Here is a 23,718-nt window from a genome sequence, read left to right on the forward strand (position 1 = left end):
ATATGACCCTTCTGCCTGCAGTTGAAGCACTTGTCTTCTTTCTTCATTTGATCAATATCCATAGGCTTTCTTGCCTCTGTGTATATGGTTCCTGTTCTTGTCTTCTGTGTGCTATAGGTTATGGCTGTAGAGGGTCCCAATAATTTCTTGGCAGTTGTCTCTGAGGGTTTAGAGTTGTTCAGAGTTGGTGAGGTTGACTTCTTCATAGAATCTTGCAGTGTTGATTGCTCTGCTTTCTGCCTTTGTCACTCTTTATATATTTTGATGATCCTCTCCTTTCATTTGTTATATTCCACTGGCATCAGTGCCTTGATGCTGATAGCAGAGATCATTATAATATAAGAGGAGGGGACTCTTTGTTTGAAAGCCTCAACTATTTATCTATTATTTGCCATGTAATCATGAATACCAGTGAGCTTGATGAGCTGTTTCAGCTCATCAAAGTAATCTGTGGCTGTCTTGTCACTCATCTTGTAGTCCTTGATTTTTTGTTTATGAACTTCTTGTACTGCTAGATCAATGAACTTGTCATATAGCATTTGTTTAAAAACTGGCCATGAGGGATATTAGTAGTGTTCCCTTATGGTCAATTGGAAGTTTGGCAAGATTAAGATCCACTATGTCTTAGCCTTCTCTTCTAGATACAAGGCAGTGAATATAACTTTGTTCATATCAGTTCCAAGGAATCCAACATAGATCTTGAAGTACTGTTTACAGTCAACCAAGAATCAGTCAATATCATCAGATGCTCCCTTGAAGAGGCAGAGCTTTCGAAGCAGGTCAGATTAGCATTGTAATACAGCAGCATCATTCAATAATATGCCCATCAGATTGGGCCAGTCTGAAAAAGGGGGGTGTTACTATTCAGCTGGCAGCCTGGAGAATGAATAGAGGGAGTTGTCATCTGTGATGGGGCTTCTCTGTAGAGCAGCCTCTATTCAGACAATGACACCATTTCATATAGTAAAGCCCAATTGGACTGCTTCAGGATCATTCTTGATCAGCTCCTTTCCACTCCCAGTAGCTTCATCAGATAGAGGTTGTGCTCCTAAAATTCTGCTTCTACTGCCAGTCTAGGGATTTCAGTATGAACTCAGTGGGTTAGTCAGCTGGAGTCAGGACCTAGACAGCTAAGTTGCCATAAAGCAGGAGGTGGGAGTGGAGTATGAAAATGTGCTTCAGATAGACAGAGCTGTGTATATGGCTTATTTCAGAGTGACAGGAGGTGATCAGGGCATTGGTTGAATAGATTTCAGCTTTTGGTATGCCAGTGGTCTGCCAACCAGATCCTCTGGGTGGTTTTTGTTATATTGCATGACCATATAATCCATGGCTGCATGCCTAAGGATTTCTGCTCATTCATTAGATTCAGAATGAAGATATAATTGTCCCATCTGGATTGTCAATCAGTTGGCATTGTTCTATAAAAACTTTACCCCCCTCAGGTATAGCTCCTGATACTCCTGTGCTCATGCTCTTTGTATCTCTTCTTTGAGTGCTTCCTTGTCCATATCCTCTATTAGCCCATAGGCAAGTTTTCCACTGGTGCAAGATGGATCACTGCTTTCAGTCTTCTCATCTTCCTCATGCTCATCATCCTCTCTCTCTTCCTCAAAGAGAAAACTGGTGGGCAGGTCATAAAAACTCTCCTTGTCCTCTTACAGTCATACTGTCTTTGCTGATCTGCTGCTCTGGCTGAGCATCTGGTCCAGCAGGGGGGCTTGAAAAGTTTGAGGCATTAAGATAGGCAGAGGTGGATTGACTCCCAATGCTGGAGTTATATCAGTTTCCTTCAGCCACTCATACTGTCTCCATTCACTCACAATAAAGGCAGACATTTTGGTGGTATTAGTCATTAAGAAGCTGCCTGACCACTCAGCTTCTGAGGAATCCTCAGAGAGCATGAGTGGAGATGTGGACAGTGTCAGATGTTTGTAATCTGTAGTGTCCAAGGATAGACTCATCATTGTTGAACATAGTATCAGCACTAGAGGCTCTTTGGGAAAGGAGATACTAGAGAGTTGGGGGGGTATCAGAAGAGTTCTGGAACATCATCCTGAGACAGAGGAGTGATGCTATTGTCTCTGGCTCAGGCCTCATTAGTAGTGAGTACTTTGGTGTTTGCCTACTGCTCTAGGGCCTATGGGTCTGACTCAGTGATACTGGGTTCTCTAAAGATCAGGGTTGAAAAGGAGTGGTCTGCTCATACTGGTGTGAGTACTGAGACAATCTTGGGGTGGAGCCCATACCAGTTGAAGATGTCAGCCCTTTCCAATCAGACCTGCTTGATGTTTCATTGCTGCTCTTTGTGCTGCTGATCATACTCAGCAGCCTTGCATGTCTACTAACTGCAATTGATAAGGTGCTCCTCAAGCTCACTTTGGACTGGCTGTGGAGCATTATGCTGTCTCTGTTCTTCTTGTCAGAGAGCTTTATCATAATTGAATGGGATGTTGAGGTCCCATGTAAAGAATAAGCAATAGATGATTTTGTTTTGGTTTTTTCTAATCTGTCACTTGTTGTTGAGCCTGTCCAAGGAGGACCACCCCATCCTGGTGCTGGTTTCAGCAGAGTGTTAGACTAAGATGCTACAAGACTGGCTTCTAAGTGCTGTAGAGTGGGATCTTGAAGCCACCTGAGTGACATCAAGGGAATCTCTGGCATGATTAGCAATTCTGTGAATTCAAGAGGTGGTGGAATGGTCAGAGGAGAGAGACTGCTGAAAGAAGTCCTGCAGGAGGTTCTAGTCTTCTTGGTTAGAGACTGGAACTCATGGGTTTCTGAATCCTGCAATGTGAGGGTTGCTGTTTCTGCTGTTAGATCTTTGAGGAGGGTATTCATATCTCTCCTCTTCTTGAACATCCCCTTGATGTAGGCTGCTAGACCTGGCTTCAGATAAGAGGCTGGTCATGGGCTGATGGGATGTTTGTTAGGATTCAGGAATGTTATGTAAAGGAAGGTCAAGGGTTATGTTGCATAATATATGTCAAATATGTTGGAACTTGTTATAGTGTCTGATTGCCCAAGCAGTGATTAAATGGCATCTCTAGCACAGCTGGATAATCACTAACAATCCTAACAATGTTCCAATGATAAAAGCAAGGAGTTCAAAGAACTCTCAGTCAAAGTTCAGGTCTGATGTGTTGATAAAGAGTATTCAGTTTCCTCCACACTATAGTGTGTGAGAAAAGAGAAGAAGAAGCTTCAAGCTAATTGTTAGATCCAAACATCACATGAACAGAATCACATAATAAACAGAAGCTTCCTCACACTTTAGGAAGTCATCTGAATTCACTTGATGCATATTCTGATCAATGTATCACAAGACCTTAGAGTTGGCTCGAGTATAGAATGGTGTAAGAATAAACTTTAGCTTGAAGCTGGGGATTTCCAGTGAGAGCAAGTCTACTTAAATACTATACAAGTTATAACTATTAATACCATTGCCTATTGTGCATTGTCATGTCCTTTGTGCCCATTGTTCTTAGGTGTTGCTACTGTATATAAAAGACTGATTGTGCATTGTTGGGCAATGCTGTTGCATCAAAAGACAATGACTGACTTAGCCTAGTTGTGATGACTAAGCTTTGTCTTATGGTCCTAAGTGCTTGAGTTGGCACCCTGACTAAGTATAAATAGGGGTTAAATCAAGAAAAAGGAATAAAATAAGGGAAAAATCATAACAGACAGTAGCCTGCTTGGTTCTAGCAGTAGAGCTGGATTCCTGAGCCTTAGCAGTGACCACTGATGAGCCTTCAGACTCTGTATGCTTATAAAATTCATGGATCCATAACAATTCAAGTAATATTCCACTCTCTTTACAAAACCCATATCAATATCCACAAGCTCTTCTCTCAAATCCATTCTGAATCTACATTCTAGCCTTTCCAGATCACTTAGAATAGCTTTGAATGACTTGGATATCATTATGCAATCCAAATAATAAGTTAGTAAAATTATAATTTTCTGCTCTTAAGTGGGCTTTCAGTAAACCAATCATTGCAAGTTCAATGCATGTACTTTTGTTGTGAACTTTTCATTACTTGTAAACTTTCTCCTGAATAGCTATGTATCATAGGCACAGCTAGGCACAATGATACCTGATCATATGAGACATATGTTATTTCCAGTATACACACAGTATTCTAATATAGTCCACAAGGCCTACTATGATGCATATGCAAGGCTTGCTGCAGATGCCTAAGCTATTCACAGCTAGCATATAAAAGGCTAGTATACTGCAGAGGACTAATCATGTGTTTGGTTAGAGATTTGTAAGGAATATCAGAAAGACCAGCATACTATTAGCTATGTGAACTTTTAGATATGCTATGCTTAGTACAAACCTCACAGCCTTAAAGGTTTTGCATTATAAAAAGTTCACTATGCTCACTAAGCTTAGCACTGCAGTTACTAAGGCTGTTTAACATAGTATACTTAGTATTAATAAATAAGTAGTATAAAAGTAGCTAACCAAAAGTTCAATAGAAGAGAGCTAGCCTAATACATAAGACAGACTCTGAGGGAGTTGTTTGCCTACAAGTACTTTACTTTGGACATCTCTTAAATCTAATATACACACCTGAAGTTATAGTTCTCTACAGCTTTTAAAGAAATAACAGCTGATCACTATACAGTTGTTAAAACTTTGAGTGCTTACCTCTGCTCCAAAAACTATACTAGTGTTGGAGATACAAGTATACCCACTTATTCCCATTGTCTTAATAGTATTTACACTCCATCTTATTTTAATTCTTCTATTCTTTCTGTCTAATTATATTTATGCTGTCACTGAATAGTATATATACCTCATAGATTTACTTATGCATCTCAGACATGTTCTCTCACATTACAAGTGCCAGTCTGAGCTTATATCTTAATAGATATCTTCTATTTGCACTCTAGTAAACCAATGGCTAGAAAACCTTTACAGGTCACTCTTGCATGGCATTCTCAACATTTTAAGTTCACTTGCATACCTGTGTGCTTCAAAAGCAGTCCAAAGCTAGGATTGAGCCCTTTAGCCACTAACAACTCAGTACAACTGTTTCCAAACCTAGGGAACAACACCATTTGACTCTTTTGAGTTAGACACCTTGGTGCTAGAGCTTTCTTAACTCCCATAGTCCTTCTACTAGAACTGCATATAGGTTGCACCACTCAGCATCCAGATCCATACATGACATTTCTGCTATAGGAAAGCTTATATACATACTGTGAGTCTCTGTATGCACTTCAGAGTTTCATAACCCCTGTAACTATCCCTTGCTACACCCCTTGGAGGATTAGTCACCATACAGAAGTACATGACTAGACTCACCTGAACCAGCCTTCAGATTCTGTGCTTTGGTTTCACTCACCATCATAGGTTTTGTGTTTTCTGCCTGTGGGGAGTCTATTAAACAACTTTCTAGCTCATCACTGCAGTCATCAGTCATAGTGTGGGGGTTCTCCTGGTGCATCCTCAGATCTGGCTCCCATGAACAGACCACTGCAGTCTTCAATGAACAAGGCATCTTCAGCCATTGAAGCTTGATGACTTGTACCATGATGATGCATCATGATAATGGAGCAATCTATTTGCAGACTTTTTGAATTGCATTATGGATATCATTCTGATAAGCCATCATGCTGGAAATCTTCATATCAATTTGTTGGCTTCACTCTTTGACTGCAGTATATGTTATACTTAGTAGGTCCCATGAATATGATCAGCATGTTTCAAGGATGTGCTTACTACCCCCTTTCTCTTGCTGGTGTCTGCTTCCCCAGACAAGTTTGGTCTCCTGCTGCTCCATATCCATTTTGTCTGACATGGACACTGACAGATTCAATGTTCTGTAGTATACAATCATATTAACTTGCCAAACCTTGATTTATGGTGAATGCTTTCTCTCTGCTTGTCAAAGGGTTGATCTCAACCTCAACATGTAAGCATGTACACAATTCTCATGCCGATCTGTTTCTATATTATGTTGTGCAGTAGCTTTCCTTTGCTAATACCCTGATATATGACTGATAGCTCATAGGAAGAGAGGTCTTCATAGGACATCATATATCTCGCTATTCTGCATGCTTGTCTTCAAGTTCTCCCTTTCAATGTCCTATTGGATCCCATCTTTATATTGCGACATGAATCTCATTACCACCTCATTTGTCCATGGTGTCTCTCTGGATGATACTGCTTCCACCTATGGCATGCAACAAGGCATGTTGATGAATGCTCTTGTCCTCCTGAATGTGAGTATCTGTTGCCTGTAAAGAGTTTCAGGGTCCAACGCTCTATAGTATGTGCTAACCGATGGCGTCGTCGTTTGGCCGGCTTGGGTACTCTGTCGAGACGAGTCTAGCAAAAGTTTTATTCTTCCTCCCGTGTTCTTATGCTTGACTCTATGTGAGTTCTAGCTCTTTCACAATCGTCGTTATTACTACCATTCACGGTCGGCATGATAACAGCATCTGTTCTGGCTACGATCGGACTGCGTATTGCAATAACTGTTATTTCCGTCAGCCAACACATCGTCATAGCCCATGGAAGCTTAGCTCGTGGACTGAATTATTGCCAAGTAATGAATTTGGTCCTGTCATTGCTGAGCAACGTTTTTTTTCTACTTCGATTGTCGGAATCAAGGCTTTGTCCGCTTCATATTTATCTCTTACATTGATAAGACCTGACCTTGTACCTGTAGACGCCATAGACACTGGGTCACATCCCGACTTCAGCTGAGGCGGAGAAATACAACCACAGCAGAACGACTCTTAACCTTGCTCGTCGAGTCAGGGATCATTTACTGTCTTTCTGGTGTATGTATCCATTTGAAAGATTTTGATATGGCGGATTCTCAGTTCCCTCAGATAACGGTTCTAATTGCTACTGTGATTCGACTTCCCTTTGGTACTCCCGGCGACGTCTACACTCCGGTCAACGTCCAGTTCGCGGTCTATATTCATCGATACCCATTTAGCTGATCAATTTGACTGTTCAAATTAGGGAATCTATCCGACCATAGTTCTTCTCCTTCGTCATTAAGGTGAATTACACGGGACCATCATGTTCACGTTTGAAGACAAAAGAAATGCCATGGAACACGCACCAAACATATCCGCTTTGGATACCATGCAGTTTGGCGATAACCCTCATCTCACTCGGAAGAACAGAGACTCTAGTGGATGTGACGGACAACTGGTCAAGGATATCACAAGATTCTTAAGCTTCAGACAATTGTCAGATATAATACCACTTGCATTCGAAAGCGTGTACTATGAACAACCGGTTGGTACTGGTGACATTCCCACCTTTGGTATTATGGTCAAGGTGTGCAGCTTGTATAAATTGTAGGTCTTTTATCAGCTGTTCTATCTGAACTTGTACTACTTCCGACCATCTGTCCGCTACAATCGAAGAACCTAGAAAAGCCGCATTTAGATGCTCCCAGTAGAGAGGAGGAAAATTGGAATGACTTACTGATCTCATGGCAGTCCAGCCGATACGCCACGAAAGCCCATTTCTCTTCTTGCATCTTCGCCACCCTTTCTTTTCCCATCTTCCACCTGACTCTTTCCTTCGTGATACCGAATTGATCCAGAACCGACAGCACAAAAACTTCACCATTACCGTGTCCCTTTTCAAAAACGTTGATTATCGTGTCTCGGTTCATGCGCTGAATCATGCCTGCTACCGGTGTACCACGTTTATAGAATACGAGACTGAATACCGGGTCGTAGTTTCCAAATTTCTCCATCAAGGTCAAAGGACCGAAGTCTTTCATAGAAAGAGGTGCTTCATAGGTGTTGATATCGTCTCGGCGTAGACGTAGAGATACTGGGAATGGCAGTGCTTCATAGCTTAATGCTGTTATTGTCTCGAGCTCGGAAAGCCAGGGATTCAAGTTGACTCTCCGACTTGGAGCGTGTTGTGCCGGTTCACCCGGAGGGATGGGAAATTTTCCTCGGTAAGGAACCAGATCAGTTACGAGATTGTCAGAAAGTAGAGTGTTAAGGTATTCAGATATCCAATGCAGGGGGTATCCAATTGTGGGAAGTCGCATAAGAAGTCCAAAGAAGGCTACAAGGTTGTTTGGATATCGGACTCGGCACAAGAGTTCGGCACGAGGGTTCGGAGGTTCGGGTGGGAGGATGGTGGTGATGAATACACGTGTTAGCCACAAAATGAGCTCTTCACGGGTAGCAAGTGTGGATAAGAGGCGAGGGAGTGGTTTGGCAGAAAATTCAATGGCATCCCAAGGGCCACTCGCCACAATGTGACATCCAAAGAAGCGTGCGAAGTCGTTTCCGTTCAGCAAAGCGTAACTGACAAATACCCCTGGTCACAACGAGGTTAAATATATACGACATAAGGGACATACTTGTAAATTAAATTATCGCCGCTGTCTTTCCAAATACTAGGGTTTAGCAGGCAATTGGATGCAACCGAAGCATCAGGCTCCGGTTCTAGATTGGGCATGACAAACGTGGCCGTATTCATAGGCCCATGGGTGTAATCACTAACGCTGCATGAGGAAAATAGCGCATGTCAAGATATACTTAACAACTCACGGAACGTTGCTCAGCCATATTCGAGTGAACATCCGCGGGAAATCAGACGGACGATCATCAATCCCATGAGCCATCTTCATTAGCTCCTGGGAGATGTCACCCTGAAGGAGTTCTATCTTAATATGATCCTTGAGAGCCAATAGGCCATTGACCACAGCATCAAAGAAGATCTCAGAGACCGAATAGGCCGGACAATCTTCGTCCATTCTTCTTTTTTTGAATAATCCCATACGGGAATTGAATTGCGAGATACGTTCGACCATCTCAAATGCATTGAACTCGACTGATGGGTAGTCGAACTTGACTTCCTGGACACCATCCTATGCGATCATTAGATGATGAGCGAAAGGTGCAATCCGATGCTTACAAAAAGTGATGGGTTCGGTTTCCAAGTCGCTTCAATGTGTTCTACTGCCTGAAATACATATGAACATATGAAATGCTATTCTCGACGACTATGTGTGGAGTCATACCTGCTTCTTCAAATTCTGCGAAGGCGATCGCAATACACTAGCCCAGAGTTCGTCGAATGCCTCATGACGGTACCTCAAAACTTTGGGTGGAATGAAGCACTGAGTAATACCATACCATGCCTCTTCTACGGAGAATTGGGCAGAACGACGACCGTCATTCCCTGAAGCTAATATTTCGAACATCATAAGGCGCATCCCGGACAACCATTCCTGTCGAGCTTCTTTTTTGGAAGGAGGAGACATGTGCAATTGCATCTGGCCAAACTTGAATACTTCTTCGTCAGTCATATCATCGATTCCGGCTTTGATATCCTTCAAGTGTAAGTTGGGGAGATTGACGGGCCTACGCTCAAATCGTCGGTGACGACGAAGCATTTCCTGCACTGTCTGAAAGGATAACTGGGTGTCCCAATATCTCAGGGAGGCAACGATTCCTGGAATCGAATCTTTGGTGACATGAAGCCAACGAGGAAGCCGACAAGATGAAGTCTGCAATTCTCTCAGAAGGAATTTTACAGTGTTCATAAATCTAGGATTCTTATTAAAGACAAGTATCGAGTTTTCCAGAGATTGGAATACCTGACATGACAATAGGAGGGTAAAGCAACCCCCATCCAAACGTAGAAAATGGTTGCTTTGATTTCTGTTTCCTGGACTCCGTCGTCGCGCTTATATAGCCGCATCGTTATCAGCTCGTCGATCATCATAAAGAGACACAAGTTCCGAGCAATTGTCGTGGGATGTATATCGAGGAGGGTAAAATGCACTCTAGAGGTTTGGCGTTGATCCGGAGTCAATTCCAGAAAAGCCTGACTGAGGCCTATGATAGAGCCGTAGACGTGACGACCTAGAAACCCGTGTCAAACGCTGCTACCGCATATTATAGAGACATATACCATCGCCACCTCCGCCCCAAATGAAGGACAGACACGAAAGGCGCTGCTCAGAGACCTTGAGAAGATCAAATGGATTGCCTTTATTCTCTGATCCCCAATCGGTAATGATTGACATAACATCGTCATGACCAATCTGCAAAATTTCGTCGGTACGACCGGAATCGAGTCTTCGGATGTCACTTACTGTAAAATATTCCAGGTCTGAGCGGCTGAAATATAATAGTTCAGAGGTTCATATCAAATAATAAGAAATATGATAACTCACGCCGCTTTCCGAGCCATTGATAGAGAAACAAAATTCAGTCTCCCAGTTCTAGCTTGCTGCACGAGGGTATCGTGTTCACCGACAGCACGTTCCAACTCCTGCCAAGCATCATCGGATATTCCAGTAGGCAGCTTAAGCTGTTCTATGAACTGTTTGTCATTGTGACAATCTTTCAGCGAGACGGTCCTGTTCCGCAAGCCGTAGGTTAGTGCCTTGGGTAGCCTTGAGGAGAGCTTTGCGGCCAATGGCGGGTTTGGGCTTTCGGAGAGTAATTTGGCGGATCGTAAGATTGCCTGGTAGGATCCAGCGTAATCTCCCGTTTCATACAAGGCTGCACTCAGGTTTGACGGAAAGACTGGGTCGCCAGGTTCGACTTCTTCAGCCTAAACCAGATGCATCAGGATGAGATTCTTTGACAAAAAGCGAACTAAAAGACCTGTTCATAGAGTTTTGCGGCCCTAGAAAAAAAGATGTAAAAAGTTAGAAAAGACCCCACGACCGGTGAAAAGCACGTACTGCGCAAATTGCCGGGATTTGAAATATCTATTACCCTCTTCTTTAAGTTGTACAGCACAACGTTTTGGCATGTCTCTGTCCTAAATGTGAATAACAATTATTACCAGCAGTCGGTAGAGTGCAAGCTGCAAATTTCGTGAAGTTGTCATTGACTCGGAACTGTCAAACCAATCTAAAACTGACATCCTCGTGCTAGGAGCGAACTTAACCGCAACCCTAACAGTGAGGAACCACCGGTCCCGACGCCCGAGCACGGTCAATATCGCTGCAGGCTGTCGCTGCACCGACCGCGACTCACAGATCAACTGATCAGAGATGATGAAGAGGCAATTACATCTCTAATACGTGGAACGCTAGCTATGCAAAAGATATTTACGGACCATGGATGACACTCAGTGAGTCAGTGATCGATGCTTCAAGAAAATTAACAAGAAAAATCTAGCTTGCTACTTTCGTCCACGTATCGGCAGTAACTGATGGACTGCAGACGTTGACGTGTTTAGTCAAACAGAACGCAAAGGGTAAAACTCACTGATCTCATGACAGTCAATTCGGTATGTTATGAATACCCATTTCTTTGCCTTCATTTTCCTGACTCTTTCCTTCCCCATCCTCCACCTCACTTTGCTCTTCTTGATGCCAAATTCATCTAAGGATGTGAGCACATAAATCTCGCCTTTGCCATGTCCCTTTTCAAATATCTCTTTCATCGCACCGAGATCCATGCGCTGAATCATATTCGCTACGTTCGGCCCGCTCTTGTAGAAGACAAGATTAAAGACAGGGTAGTGATTGCCAAACATCTCCGTCAGGTTAGCGCAGCCAAATTCCTTCGGAGGAAGAGGAGCTTCGTGCGTGCCTATATCCTCTCGGCGTAGAGAGAAGATGGTCGCAAAGGAGATTGCTTCATAGTTCAGGGAAATCATTGTTTCCAGCTCAACCTGCCGCGGGTCCAAGTTCACTTTTCGACACAGACCTCGCCACTGTTCCTATGTGGACGGATGGATACCTGTCAGGGCATCCGCCGTACGGGACAACATCAGCCACCAGTTTATCGGCAACGACGTCATTAAGGTACTCGGATACCCAATGCATGGGGTATCCAATAGCACGGAAGCACGTGAGGAGGCCAAAGAAGGCCACTAGATTGTTTGGATATCGGATGCGACCCCTCATCACTACAGATGGATTTAGAGGCCCAGGGGGGAGGATGGTGATAATCAGGACTCTGGTCAGCCACGCAACGAGTTCTTGGCGAGTAGCAAGTTCCGAGAGGGGACAAGGAAGCGGCTTGGCAGAAAACTCTGTCATCCCAGGTGTTGTTCGCAATGACACGACAGTCGAAGAAACGCACAAAATCCTTTTGAGTTTAAGAGAATATAACTGTAATACGGTTCATGGTCAGTGCGCTGTCAGATATACAACGGGAGTAGCGCACTTAAAAGACAATTAAATGTGGCAGAAGCATTAGACTGCTTTTCTAAATTTGGCAGTGTAAACGCGGCTCTATTCATGGCCCGTGAGTATGATCACTGGGAGGTTTTGATGAGGAAAACATGCTCGTGGCTTGCAAGATGAAGACGTACGCAGAACATTATTAAGCCACATACGAGTGAACACTCGCAGAATGTTGGCTGAGCGGTTATCAACATCGTATGCCATTTTTGTTAGCGCCTGACACATGTCTCCCTGAAAAAGCTCGATACAGACGCGACCTTTGAGTGCTATGAGACCGTCTACGACAGCATCAAAGAAGATCTCGTTAACTGAATAAGCTGGACAATCTTATTTTATCTGACAGGCACGAAAGGCATTCTGTTGAAAGAGCGCAGATATTGAAGGGATTACCTTTCGTCCTCAGCCCCCAATCACTGCAAATTGACATCGGATGATCATGGCCAACCTAGAAATTTTCGGAGTCATCATTATATTGATGCGTACTTCTAAGTCATCAACCGGATGCGTCAGAGAATAATGTCTCCTGAGGCTGTCATGTTGCTTAGAGGAGCGATCAACGAGGCCGTAAGCTAAAGGTTTGAGAAAGGTTTAAATCCAGAAGTGCTTTGTTAACATTTTCTGGTTTGCAGTTCTGGCATCCATTTCGCAACATGTTCAACAGTCGGTACATACACGACTCCGGTGAGAGGTGTAGTGTACCCCCACGAATATATGTGAATGTTAAAGTAGCCATTCTTGAAAAAAAAAAAGAATTCCATAACTCGATAGCTAAAAGCACAAATAAAACACAAAAGCTACTCAGCATGAGTCGTCCTCTATATGAATCAATTAAATCCCAATTCTCGGCCTCATTGGGCTGATACTCATCGCACCCAAGGACTCTCCTAGACCCTTCGTAGCTGGATCCTCCTCGTTCTCCGTTTTTTGAACAACAGGAATCCCACCCTCATCAAACATATCTCTCATCTCATCTTCAACTTCGCCTCCTTCGTCCTCGTCCTCGTCGTCTTCGTCTTCATCAATAGCCACTTCACTCCACTCCCGGTAGATACCTTCGATATACACGCCCGACCGCGGAAGTTTGTACGGATCAAACGGGAAGAACGTGTTGAGCTCAGCATTAACAGTAGCAGTGGTGAATATACGGTTTGGAGCGGTCGCAGCCAAGGCATTTTGGCGTTTATTTGACTCTAGCACAGTGTAGCAGTACATGAACCCGACGGTGTTGGCCACATGAGCAAATTGCATCGCGACGTTTGGCGAGCACACCTACCGAACAACAGTCAGAAGATGTCCCAAAATATGATAGCATGGACATACCTTGAGAGGATTTAAAGGTGAATTCACTACTCGATGTACCACACTCAGCTCCCGCATCCACTTCTTTCCCTCGGCCTTCGCAAGATCTTCGTCTTCTTCCTCCTGCATATCTCTCCACCGGAAACAAAATACCAAAAAGAGGCTCTGCGAAACAGCATAGAACACGCTGTTCTGCGCTGATTCCACGCCGTCTGCATGATCTATGTTGTCCAAATGTGAGGCAAGAAAATCACATAGAACTCTGAGGACTGTTCGCACGCCCTCACGGTCCACAAACCGCGCTCGACTAACAAAGCTGCCAATGTAAGACGCAGCGGCTGCGCGTGTAACGGTTGGGGTGGACGGATTGATCAGGGAGCGGTCAATGAGCATACCAAGGAAGATATCAGCAAAGTCTGGATCTAAGGAGGTATACCAGAAGAGGAGAAACTGTGTGTAGCGGGACTTGAACGTAAGGAGGATTGTGCGGTCAAAGATCGCGAGGAGGGTATTGAATGTAATATGGAGCGCTGGGATCTTGGAGGGCGGCGTAGGCGATAGCAAATGTGGTGTTGAAGGTAGTTGTATTGTTGGCGGTGGAGGGGATGACATTGATGGTGTTGGGGATTGCGTTGATATTCCCAGGGGGTTGAAAGAATCATATACAGGAGGTAACGGTGGGAGATCTAGTGCAGGTAGTGGTTCCGGTGGAGATGGAGACGGTGGTTTAGGTGTCGAAGATTGGCTCCGGTCAAAATATTCAAACGTGAGTGTCAGTATGGTGTCCAGCTTCTTTACCATATTTTGGATATGTCGAACATTTGTGATGGTGGCCTCAGGCTGGCCATTGTTATCAAGGTCAATATCACCCCCAGCATCAGACGAAAGGTCGCTGAAGTCATCGCCGTCTTCTGAATCCGTATCCGAATCATCACCTTCTTGTCCTATTAAGACGTCAAACGGATCCAACTCGAAGACTTCTTGATCTTGTTCCGCTTCCGCATCTTCTAGTTCCTCAAGCTCGACTTGAATCTCGACCTGCGGAAATTTGTCAATTGGAAATATAATTGACCACGAAATCAGACGTACATCTATCTGAATGGCGCGATCGATGATTGTCCCGAGAATCTTGTCAGACAGTTCGGGGCAATAGTCGCAGACTCTCAACAAATTGCGAATATAGGTAGACTGTGACGCTATGTTTTGCCGCTTGTGGGGAAAATTGCGGGATAGGAGGGGCATCAGGGTCGATGGAAGCGTTGGTATAAGTGACAATATATGTTTAAGAAGGTAATGAAGTCTGTCATAAACAGTACGACGGGTGACTGGACCAGACACTGTGGATGCATCGAGGGCTTGAGCACAAGACTCTGCATGAACAGGTAAAAATGTGTATCGGACAGAAGCAGGCTTGACGTACGATAGGTAAAACCTTGAGCAATCATGCCCAGGACGAGCGAAAGGTACTCGGGTCTCGCAGAGAGCAACATTCCAATGAAGATGGTGTACGACTTAACCGTAGCGATATCCAAAATGGTCCATGGCATGCGGACGATGGCCTCTATCAGAGCATAATGGACACGCTCAAGGCGAGAAACGACATGGGAAAGTGTCAGGATCCATGCGCGCAGCTGGGCCGACGTCTGAGCAGCAGCCTTTGGATTGAATTGATTGACAAGGTCATCAAATCGTTCGCTCCGTCCCTATGGTAGCCAGGTCAGTTTCTGTAACAGAAGTGAGAGCTCGTGTGACACACTTTGGCCTTTTCCTGCAGAGCACTGGTGATGAAAGACAGATACATCTCATTGCGGTATTTTTCATCCTGCTTGACGCGTGAGTTGGTCGCGATTGGCCGACGAACGAGCAACAGCGAGGAAGACGAGGACGAGGATGAGGCGGTAGTCGCAGAGGATTTTCTTGGTTGCTTGCCAGGGAAAGTGGCGAGGGTCGGCTTTGGTAGTGGCGCCTCCATGAAACGGGAATTCGGAGGCCCAGATTTCGGAGTTCGGTGGTTGAACTGGTTCAGTCGAGAATGGGGATCCATTCTTCCGCAACCATTCACGGGGCAAAACCAAGGAAGGAGAGCGGAACAAACATCCATTCGCCCGGTTCCGCAAGAAAAATTACACAGCCTTTGTAAGCAGACCTAGAAAAGACCAAGCGGCCCTGCCACCCTTACCTTTTCCTCCATGTCCTCCTCTACCTTCTCATCCGCCCACAGGCTCTATGTCAAGTCGCTCTACAAACGATACCTGAAAAACGAGCTCGATTGGACAGTCACCAGGAGTATTTGGCGGGCCAAGGCCCTTTTGATTAGAGCAGAGTTCGAGAAAAACCGGTATGTTGACGCTTATCCTGCATGGAATAAATGCTGACATCTTGACAGTAATGTGCATGATCCTCGAGCACTGGCCGTAATTTTGGAGAGAGCAGAGGCGGAACTGGCAGCGAAAAAGCACCCTGACCCATACATTAGTGAGTCACTGCTCTGCTTTAGTCTCGGACTTTGTCTCAGCGGAGTCTAGGTCCTCTATTCCCTAATGGTACCAAATGGTGCGTGGACATCTGTCTTGTCTGCTATTTTCGCCTGCTTACCGATTCACATCATGTAGGGAACGAAACACTCCCGTAAGTCCCCGTGGACCCTGGTATGCTTTCGCTTATCCGTTTACAGCCTCCTATGGGTCCTCTATACGATCATGAATCGGCCGAAGCTGCCCACTAGATGACCACACGGTCGAGGGAGGAGGACTTGAAGGCACACAAACTGGGTGGAAATTCATTGGTCCCTTGGATACCATAGCGCATTGGATGACTTCGGGTGCAAGAGACTTGGTACGGTTGTATTATCACGCTCTGGCTAAATGAAATTTACTAGTTGTATGTACACAAAACATTTCAACGGATAATGCAATGGCGACATTCGACCACATATGTGCGATATATTTATGTTCGCTGACCTCGTAGAACGACTTTTCAGGGCGAACATCCATGCCACCGCCGTTGGTCCCTCCAGATTCATACACGCCACGTAGCATATCATGTGGAATTTTAGCGGCCTGGACTACTTACATATTCGCTGCAGAAAGCACATCCTGTCCTATTGGCGTTTCTTTGTCAGAAAGTCGCCATAGGACGTGAAAGGCCCGGACCACCGCTCGGAATATGCGGCTCTCCGTATCAACAAGGTTGAAAACGCGTCGAACCTTCATGAACTTTACACGCTCATTTCATCAGAACCACCACCAGAACCACCACTGGAGCTTACATATGTCGAAATGCCGTGAGATCTGATAGCCTCATCCTCGTACAAATGGGCCGAGAGCGAATTCAAATCTAGTCTTCTGGCTACGGAGTACTTCCGAACCTACAGTCATTACAGGCGTACTAGTGTGCCCACATCCGATTTCAAGTGATCTCAGAATATCTTTTGATGGACGTCTGTGGGATTCCCGGTCTTGATCATGTGCCATCATGAATAGTGGCCTTCAAAATGCCGGAGCCTCCCGTTGTTTCGCCTACAAGGAGCAACCAGTAACTAAAAGGGAAACAAAAGCCGTATCTCCTGGACTTGCTTATTTGGCCTTCAGATTCTAGCCACTTTTCAATCTTCTACAACAGATAACTAATGAAACTTGTCGGGAAGGAACACAGGTGATGGACTCCCTTGGACCGTGACCCTCTTTGCAGTAAGGTTTCGAGTACCATGTGGGCCCCTTCTTTACCTTACCTTTGAATCTCGAGGCAATCTTTCTGATTGTGTTTGGGACCGATGTCCATTCGAACTCTGGACTACATTTATTCTACTATTAATGCTCTCAGTATGCGCAGGATTTGGTGCTAATGACTTTGTGTGAAGCTAAACCATCCGCATTTTCATCAAGTTCAACCGTTCGCATGGTATCGGTGCGAATCAAAGTACCATGTTCTTTTAGAGCAATCCACGTCATCTGGAGTCCACTGAATCCCCCGATCTCATCTTATCATTACATAGCGCGGTACCTTCAGCACTGGCAGTCGATGCTAAGGGCGATGCAGAGCGCCCTCACATTCTGGTGTCAATTCTCTGGAATAAGTACCCGAGCACGAATCCGGGCCACCCTCCGGGACATTACAATCTGAAGCTTCTGAAGTTGGACTCCAAACCCCATAAGGTCATGCCCATTTACGATCTTTACAGGAGGTCCTCATGATTTGCGTTCCCTTCAAATCGCATTCCTCGGTTCATCATCCCCTTTGCCGTCCCAGGGGTACGTTACCGAACTTTTGTTGCTGATGATGCTGATGCGCTGATGTGATGGCCAACAACGAACTGTCAGTCTAGGTGCCGCCAAGTTTCAGTGTAAAATCTCTAGCCCATCCGCGATTAAATCCGAGGCAACATATCAGCTGGAATGTGAATGCAGCACAAGCCTCAACTTCCGCCCCATTTCGGTGTTCCTTATATGGGATAATACAGGTTATAGCTTGATTTTAGAAGATTGGCGTATTTCATATAAGAGCCACGGTTGTCTAAATTTGCCTTTTCTACAGGAGACACTAAAGATACCACAAGTCCACTTTCAATCATGCATGTTACTTCTGCTTAATGTGGAACCTCGCCTCATCTGACTGCCTCCCAGAATTTCATTTTGTTCCGCGTTTCTTCTCATCTATTGATGGACACATGGTAAAGTATTCTAGGCCATGGGTTGCAACTCCTTGTGTGTTGAATCCCGGTTCCTGTCCTCTCAAGGAACAACCATCTATTTGTCTGCGGGGGAAATGAAATGGCGGACCTGCCGTTGCATATATATGCCTTACAAGACACCTGTCGACCTTTCTGAGTCGCTTTAGCTTTGCTTGATGGTGTCCAATGAAGACGGACTCGACGTTCTCTATTACACGATTCGATTAATATGCCAAACGCTAGTATATGGTGAGCTTTCAAATGAAATTTTCAGACAACTGTCACTCATTCGCATCATGACCAGGAATGTACCTGGTTCTTATACCCTTTTGTTGCCGTGCAATGCTGTGTGTACTTTAACATCAATCGAGGCCCGGGATTTATACGACGGGAAACAGGAAAAGAGGCATCCAAGGAACAACCCGACGTGTGCTATTCTGTATGCTGGTCTTCATGTTTTCTCTCTCGACGGCCCATTGGGTTCTATCCGTATACCACGACCTCGATCTCATCACAAGCGGGTTCGTGAACGGGATTCCTTTGGATAATGATGCCGCCAGCTATCGCCGACAGCAGTGCCTTCTGATGAATGCTTTGGCACTGATAAACGTTGGTGGCCTTAGAGCAATTCACGGACTCGTACTAATCCATGTTTTTAGTGCTTCTTGACCGACGGCGTCGTTGTCTGGCGAGCATGGGTGCTCTGCAAACAAGAATACCCCAAGGCACTAATGGTTCCTATCGTGCTTTTATGCTGCACAACATGTACGTACCTATCTTTTTTCGTTCCGACATCACTGACCTTTCCTACTAGTGTCTGCGGTAGTTATGATTGGAATACGGATTGCGATAACTGTTATATCAGTCAGCCAACATATCGTCGTAACTGGTAATGCCTTGGCTCACTCTTTAGATGTTTCCCAAGTACTGTGCTCGGTGCTTACTTTGTTGACTAATCTGTCTTCGACAACAATCATTGGAGTCAAGGCTTGGTGAGTGACGAGACCTTGTTAGAATGCGTTTCAATGGTATTTGTCGGATAGGCGGTATAGACGATGGATTACTACCGAAGTAGTGCAATCCGGGAAAAGGAGCATGACGCGAGGAGAACGAGTTATCGCGCTGCTGGTTGAGACTGGAGTCCTTTACATGCTTTCTACGGTGAGTCTCTAGAGGTGAGTTATTCTCGTTGGCTAACAGCAATCACACCTTGACTCTAGGTATTCCTTCTCGTCGCTGTCTGGATTCGACTTCCATTTGGCACCTTGGGCGACATCTATGTTCCTGTTAACGCACAGTTTGCGGTAAGAGTTGATCACATCTGCATATATATCTTGGTTTATTAACCGGATGCAAAGGGCATGTACCCAACAATTGTCGTTCTCTTCGTTAATCGTCGAGGCCCCATTAGCGAGACTGACGTCTTCACTTCCCAGAGCAAATCTGATGTACCTGACCATGGGCGAAATTCAGTGCGCCTGGAATCCATAGAATTCCGTTCAAATCCTTTGCTTGACACATCAGCCGTCAACGATAGTGAGACTGAGGTTACGGATGATGAATTTTTGAGAGTCCAAGACTCGCAAAATGAAAGGAGATTCGAAAAGGTTCGATATGAGCCTTTGCACCTTGTATAAGTCTCACAGTACGCCAAACGGCAAATTATAAATATATGTAATAGTACTCTACGCTGTATAAGGATCTATAGGAAAGGGACATTCTTCATTTCTCCAGCTGCCAAGAGATCTTCATCAAACGCGTCCTCTTCCGCCTCCTCATCAGCCACTATCCCTCCATCCCCATCGAATTCTTCATCCTGTTCGTCCGCAGCACCGTCGTCCTCCCGTTCATCAAGCTCAAAGTGCATGTCATCCAAAGCGCCCGGTATACTACTCATACTCCGCCTCCGCGCCCGCTTTTTCTGTCTCCCTGTCCCGTCATCATATTCCGCATCAGAGTCGTCCTCCGACTCTGCATATGTCACCGAGGACATCGAATCCGGACTCACGCTCCGTCTCGACGAACCTGAGAACCCAAACGTACTGCTAAGCTTCTCAAATGATGACATCTGCCTCAAATGATGCTCTGGGTCGCCTTCCGGTGAGGATTCCCTCCGAGTCGGTGAGGATGAGATGGAGGCCACTGATCTGTGCACGTTGGCTTGTCTACCTCCCACAAGGCTAAAGTTGCGCAGTCGAGCTAATGCGCTCTGGTTCGATGTATCAGAACGAGCACTCAACGCAGGAGAAGGAGGTGAGAGGTCTGGAAGCGGATAATCTTGGACCGGTGTTTTCCATAAGGTCCCCCTCATCGTCCTTTTCCTCACCCTTCCCTGCTCCATCGCGATTGCCTTCCTCTATCCATAACCTCACAGTCCCTCTCCGCCTTCCAACTCTCTTTCTCGTCGTCCTTGATCAGCCAGATACATGTAACACTTCCCGCAAGTGGTGCACGAGCGCTGTAAGCATGAAGATGCCAAACTTTGGTTTAATAACTCGGGAAACCCCAAAGAGCACTAGGCATAGATTTGTTGGAGTCAAGCCGCTCATTTACTTCACACAACATACTCAACACGACGTTCCCGCCCACAACTGAATAGCTATGCTTGTAGATCTTTAGTTTTGTTTAACATCGTATATTCATGCAGACTGATAATTTCTGTCCGTTGCCAGCCCAGACAGATCCGAGGCTAATCTTATATGTTATGGGCCCCCCAACAACTGAATATCTTGACGAATATCTTGCTCCCTCTGCTTCTTTTCGCGGCTGGATCCAACGCTGGTCATTAGGGTCACATCCAGAAACAAAGAAACGAAATTCGGAGGGTACTTCGACCACAATGAAAAGCAAGCATCTCCACCTATCATATAATCAAGCAATGATCGTCACGGCTCCCAATCTTGTTTCCTTTTCAAGTGACCAGATGGACAATTCTGATGGACTTGATGAGCCTGGGTATTCTCCGAACATCAGGTATCGTGGCTTATCCAAGTCGTATGATGCACTATATGTAGTACATGGTTCTTGAATTCTTCCGGCTTCAAGTTTAGTTACTCCAGGAACTACATGTACACCGGATGACATCCTCTACAGCATATTCACCTTTAATTCAGAGCAATGGATGTACTGGATTTGTGATAGAAGATCTAAGGAATGTCTTTTACTTGCTCATCGACAGATGGCTGCTGTGCATACCGCACTGGATCCAATGATACAGGTTTTACCATCTCCAACCTGTGTTTAGATTTTTAGGTCAATCGAATTGGCGCTCGAAATACACATGGACGAATCGATGAGCTGTATAGAACATCCTGCAAGGCTGTTCTCAAACCTTCTTGATGATGCTGTTTCCCGGGCCGAGTTGTCCTGTGATCGATCGGGCCTCGTGTGACGTATAGCCAAGATTTACACAGCCTGGCGCGCCTTTATAACGAAACGCCCTCCATCTGCATCTTTATCTCTTACCATCATGGCTTACAATCAGTCGCCTAATTATTACCCCGGCTACGGCGGCGGCCAGCCGGCATATCCTCAACAAGGTGCCTACCTGCCGCCTCTTGGACCCTACGTGATATCCACACTTCTTCTTCTCGTCCCCGCTCTTTGCTGATGCGCGCCATTTTTTTCTTTCTCGCTATAGGGCAGTGTAAGTTGTTTCTTACATGGCTCTTACAGCGTCACTGTGCTGACTTGTATTTATCTAGCTGCCACCACCGGTTCCGACTCACTCATACCCTGGAGCCCCCCCTCCTATTCCCATGAATCATCCCAACCAATACGCGCCACCTTCTGGACCACCTCCACACCCAAATTCAACTTATGTTCGTTCACTCACGTATTTGTCTCGGAACGCCTCCTGAACTAATAGCTGTAGAATCCGTCGCATGCGCCACCACAGCAATATCAGCCTCCACAAGGGCCGCCTCCGGGACAGTACCAACTGCCCTTTGGAGCGCCTTACGAACCTTCAAGTTCGCCATATCCGCCACCGATGCCGTCTTATGCGCCTCCAGGACAGGAGGCGCGCTACTTGGGTGTTTCGGTTTTAGCGCCACACGCACATCCTTCTACGGCTATGGCCCCTGGATACAACCCCTCAGGCGATGTAGAAGCCATCAGAAACGCGACTAAGAAGATATGTACCGACGAAAACCTAGGTATGCGACTTTATTGCACGTTTCCTCCATAGATACAATATTGAACTTCATGTCAGTGATCTCTACACTGGCGCCACGCACGTCAATGGAGATGACTGCTCTTTCCAACGCGTTTTTAGCCAAGACTGGTAAGAAAATGGTGGATACGTTGGATGGGGAGACGAGCTATAATTTCAAGTAGGTGCGACTTCACGAAGGCGTCGAACCAAAATTTCTGATCAATGATTCAGGACGGCATTGCATGGTCTCGCTCTTGGTCCTTTAGGTTGTGATGTCTGGCTTGCTCACTTGGCTGTCGATGGGGCTGGGTAAGTGCCAGAGATCAATGCTATCGTTGGCTTGCGCTAATGCGTGAACATCAGGACAAATGAGATCCTGCTCACCGAACTCTTACTCGGACGATCAAACGAAGAACTTCAATTATTGATTGGCGCCTATCAGCAGACTTATCATCAAAGTCTTGTTGACGCGGTCCGGGATGATCTAAGTGGGAAGACAAAGAGGTGTAGGTGCTCATCACGGCTATTTACTTCCTGTTCCTCATGCGAGCGCAGTGTTCACCATGGCGTTGGCTGCCTCTCGGCCTCCGGATCACTTTCCTGTGAACCCTCAACAGGTTGAAAGCGACGTGCAGGCATTGTACAAGGCTGGAACTGGAAAGATAGGGACCGACGAGGTAACTTTAATCAGTGATAGACTTCTCTTTGTTTCTTACATGCCTATTCTTAGATTGCTTTCTTCGATATACTCGTGAATCGATCCACGTCTCACTTAACAGCTCTGTGAGTGGCTTTGATTTTGCAATGAAATGTTTCGTACTCATGTTCGCGTTCAGATGCAATGCATACAAGATAAAGTATAAGAAGACGCTTTCTAGGGTGATCAAATCCGAGTTGTATGTCTCGTTTTATGCCTATATTTCTTTATTCAAAAGTCTCATCTCCGCCTTGTAGTTCTGGTCATTCTCGAGGTGCTCTTCTATACATCGTGAAAGGCGTAAAGGAGAAGCGACTATCTGAAGGACCAGGCATCTGGAGAGACGTTCAATTACTCGAGGCCTCTATGAAGGGATTCGGGACGAAGGATGAACAATTGATTTGGAGGTAAGCATGATTGTTTGTTTTCGGGAGACACGTGTTTTACAGATATGGAGGGTACTACGTGCGCATTGGGACCGACATCGTATGGAGAGACTGAAAGCGGCGTATCAGAAGCGGTATAGGAAGTCACTCCGGGATCGCATCAGTGGAGAAACGAGTGGATCGTATAGAAAGCTGATGTTGGCTCTTGTTAGTTAAACGTCGATAGTGATGTGTACTAGTAGTGGCATATTCATTTAATTTGTAACTGGGATGAAATAAATGGTCGACAGGAAGTACGAGCCTGTATGGGTACGTCATCGCGGGCGCTGAGTGGCGGCCGTTTTTGC

General features: G+C 45.4%; 8 protein-coding genes across 8 annotated transcripts; 4 read left to right on the plus strand and 4 right to left on the minus strand.

Annotated features, from left to right (window-relative positions):
- Positions 1 to 6,520: 6,520 nt before the first annotated feature.
- Positions 6,521 to 6,932, plus strand: BT62DRAFT_1074923 (uncharacterized protein; the record flags this gene model as incomplete). Its single annotated transcript, XM_043179063.1, has 3 exons — positions 6,521 to 6,636; positions 6,690 to 6,804; positions 6,856 to 6,932. Coding segments are annotated over 3 exons (306 nt in total), but the record flags the coding sequence as incomplete, so codon positions are not given.
- Positions 6,933 to 7,310: 378 nt separating this feature from the next.
- Positions 7,311 to 10,777, minus strand: BT62DRAFT_1060778 (uncharacterized protein; the record flags this gene model as incomplete). Its single annotated transcript, XM_043178608.1, has 11 exons — positions 7,311 to 8,310; positions 8,367 to 8,504; positions 8,557 to 8,876; positions 8,924 to 8,971; positions 9,030 to 9,558; positions 9,609 to 9,876; positions 9,926 to 10,058; positions 10,110 to 10,134; positions 10,191 to 10,573; positions 10,627 to 10,648; positions 10,707 to 10,777. 11 exons carry the CDS (start codon positions 10,775 to 10,777, stop codon positions 7,311 to 7,313), a joined length of 2,937 nt encoding a protein of 978 aa, XP_043041036.1.
- Positions 10,778 to 10,903: 126 nt separating this feature from the next.
- On the minus strand, positions 10,904 to 12,101 carry BT62DRAFT_930555 (uncharacterized protein; the record flags this gene model as incomplete). The annotated part of the gene is made up of 3 exons (XM_043185953.1): positions 11,361 to 12,101; positions 11,149 to 11,260; positions 10,904 to 11,101 (listed from the first exon to the last, which is right to left on the minus strand). Coding segments are annotated over exons 1-2 (323 nt in total), but the record flags the coding sequence as incomplete, so codon positions are not given.
- An 891-nt stretch (positions 12,102 to 12,992) lies between these two features.
- BT62DRAFT_966529 (RNA polymerase I-specific transcription initiation factor RRN3) lies at positions 12,993 to 15,507 on the minus strand (the record flags this gene model as incomplete). The annotated part of the gene is made up of 6 exons (XM_043188823.1): positions 12,993 to 13,433; positions 13,485 to 14,000; positions 14,130 to 14,501; positions 14,553 to 14,833; positions 14,884 to 15,166; positions 15,220 to 15,507. The coding sequence occupies 6 exons, from the start codon at positions 15,505 to 15,507 to the stop codon at positions 12,993 to 12,995; spliced, it is 2,181 nt and encodes a 726-aa protein (XP_043041038.1).
- Positions 15,508 to 15,652: 145 nt separating this feature from the next.
- BT62DRAFT_918825 (uncharacterized protein) lies at positions 15,653 to 16,188 on the plus strand (the record flags this gene model as incomplete). Its single annotated transcript, XM_043184108.1, has 5 exons — positions 15,653 to 15,801; positions 15,850 to 15,938; positions 15,989 to 16,016; positions 16,076 to 16,091; positions 16,138 to 16,188. 5 exons carry the CDS (start codon positions 15,653 to 15,655, stop codon positions 16,186 to 16,188), a joined length of 333 nt encoding a protein of 110 aa, XP_043041039.1.
- Positions 16,189 to 18,361: 2,173 nt separating this feature from the next.
- BT62DRAFT_918826 (uncharacterized protein) lies at positions 18,362 to 19,769 on the plus strand (the record flags this gene model as incomplete). The annotated part of the gene is made up of 7 exons (XM_043184109.1): positions 18,362 to 18,381; positions 18,531 to 18,741; positions 18,792 to 18,897; positions 18,947 to 19,124; positions 19,176 to 19,293; positions 19,353 to 19,436; positions 19,491 to 19,769. The coding sequence occupies 7 exons, from the start codon at positions 18,362 to 18,364 to the stop codon at positions 19,767 to 19,769; spliced, it is 996 nt and encodes a 331-aa protein (XP_043041040.1).
- Positions 19,657 to 20,653, minus strand: BT62DRAFT_1060805 (uncharacterized protein). The gene has a single exon (XM_043178609.1). The coding sequence runs from the start codon at positions 20,471 to 20,473 to the stop codon at positions 19,835 to 19,837; it is 639 nt and encodes a 212-aa protein (XP_043041041.1). The 5' UTR covers positions 20,474 to 20,653; the 3' UTR covers positions 19,657 to 19,834.
- A 903-nt stretch (positions 20,654 to 21,556) lies between these two features.
- BT62DRAFT_993225 (Annexin) lies at positions 21,557 to 23,641 on the plus strand. The gene is made up of 12 exons (XM_043190391.1): positions 21,557 to 21,700; positions 21,773 to 21,778; positions 21,837 to 21,953; positions 22,007 to 22,289; positions 22,346 to 22,466; positions 22,520 to 22,597; positions 22,652 to 22,794; positions 22,844 to 22,965; positions 23,019 to 23,071; positions 23,125 to 23,184; positions 23,243 to 23,392; positions 23,443 to 23,641. The coding sequence occupies exons 1-12, from the start codon at positions 21,602 to 21,604 to the stop codon at positions 23,585 to 23,587; spliced, it is 1,377 nt and encodes a 458-aa protein (XP_043041042.1). The 5' UTR covers positions 21,557 to 21,601; the 3' UTR covers positions 23,588 to 23,641.
- The last annotated feature ends 77 nt before the right edge of the window (positions 23,642 to 23,718 follow it).

The sequence above is a fragment of the Guyanagaster necrorhizus genome (assembly GCF_019112545.1).
Source record: "Guyanagaster necrorhizus MCA 3950 unplaced genomic scaffold BT62scaffold_9, whole genome shotgun sequence".
NCBI classification, from domain to species: Eukaryota; Fungi; Basidiomycota; class Agaricomycetes; order Agaricales; family Physalacriaceae; genus Guyanagaster; species Guyanagaster necrorhizus.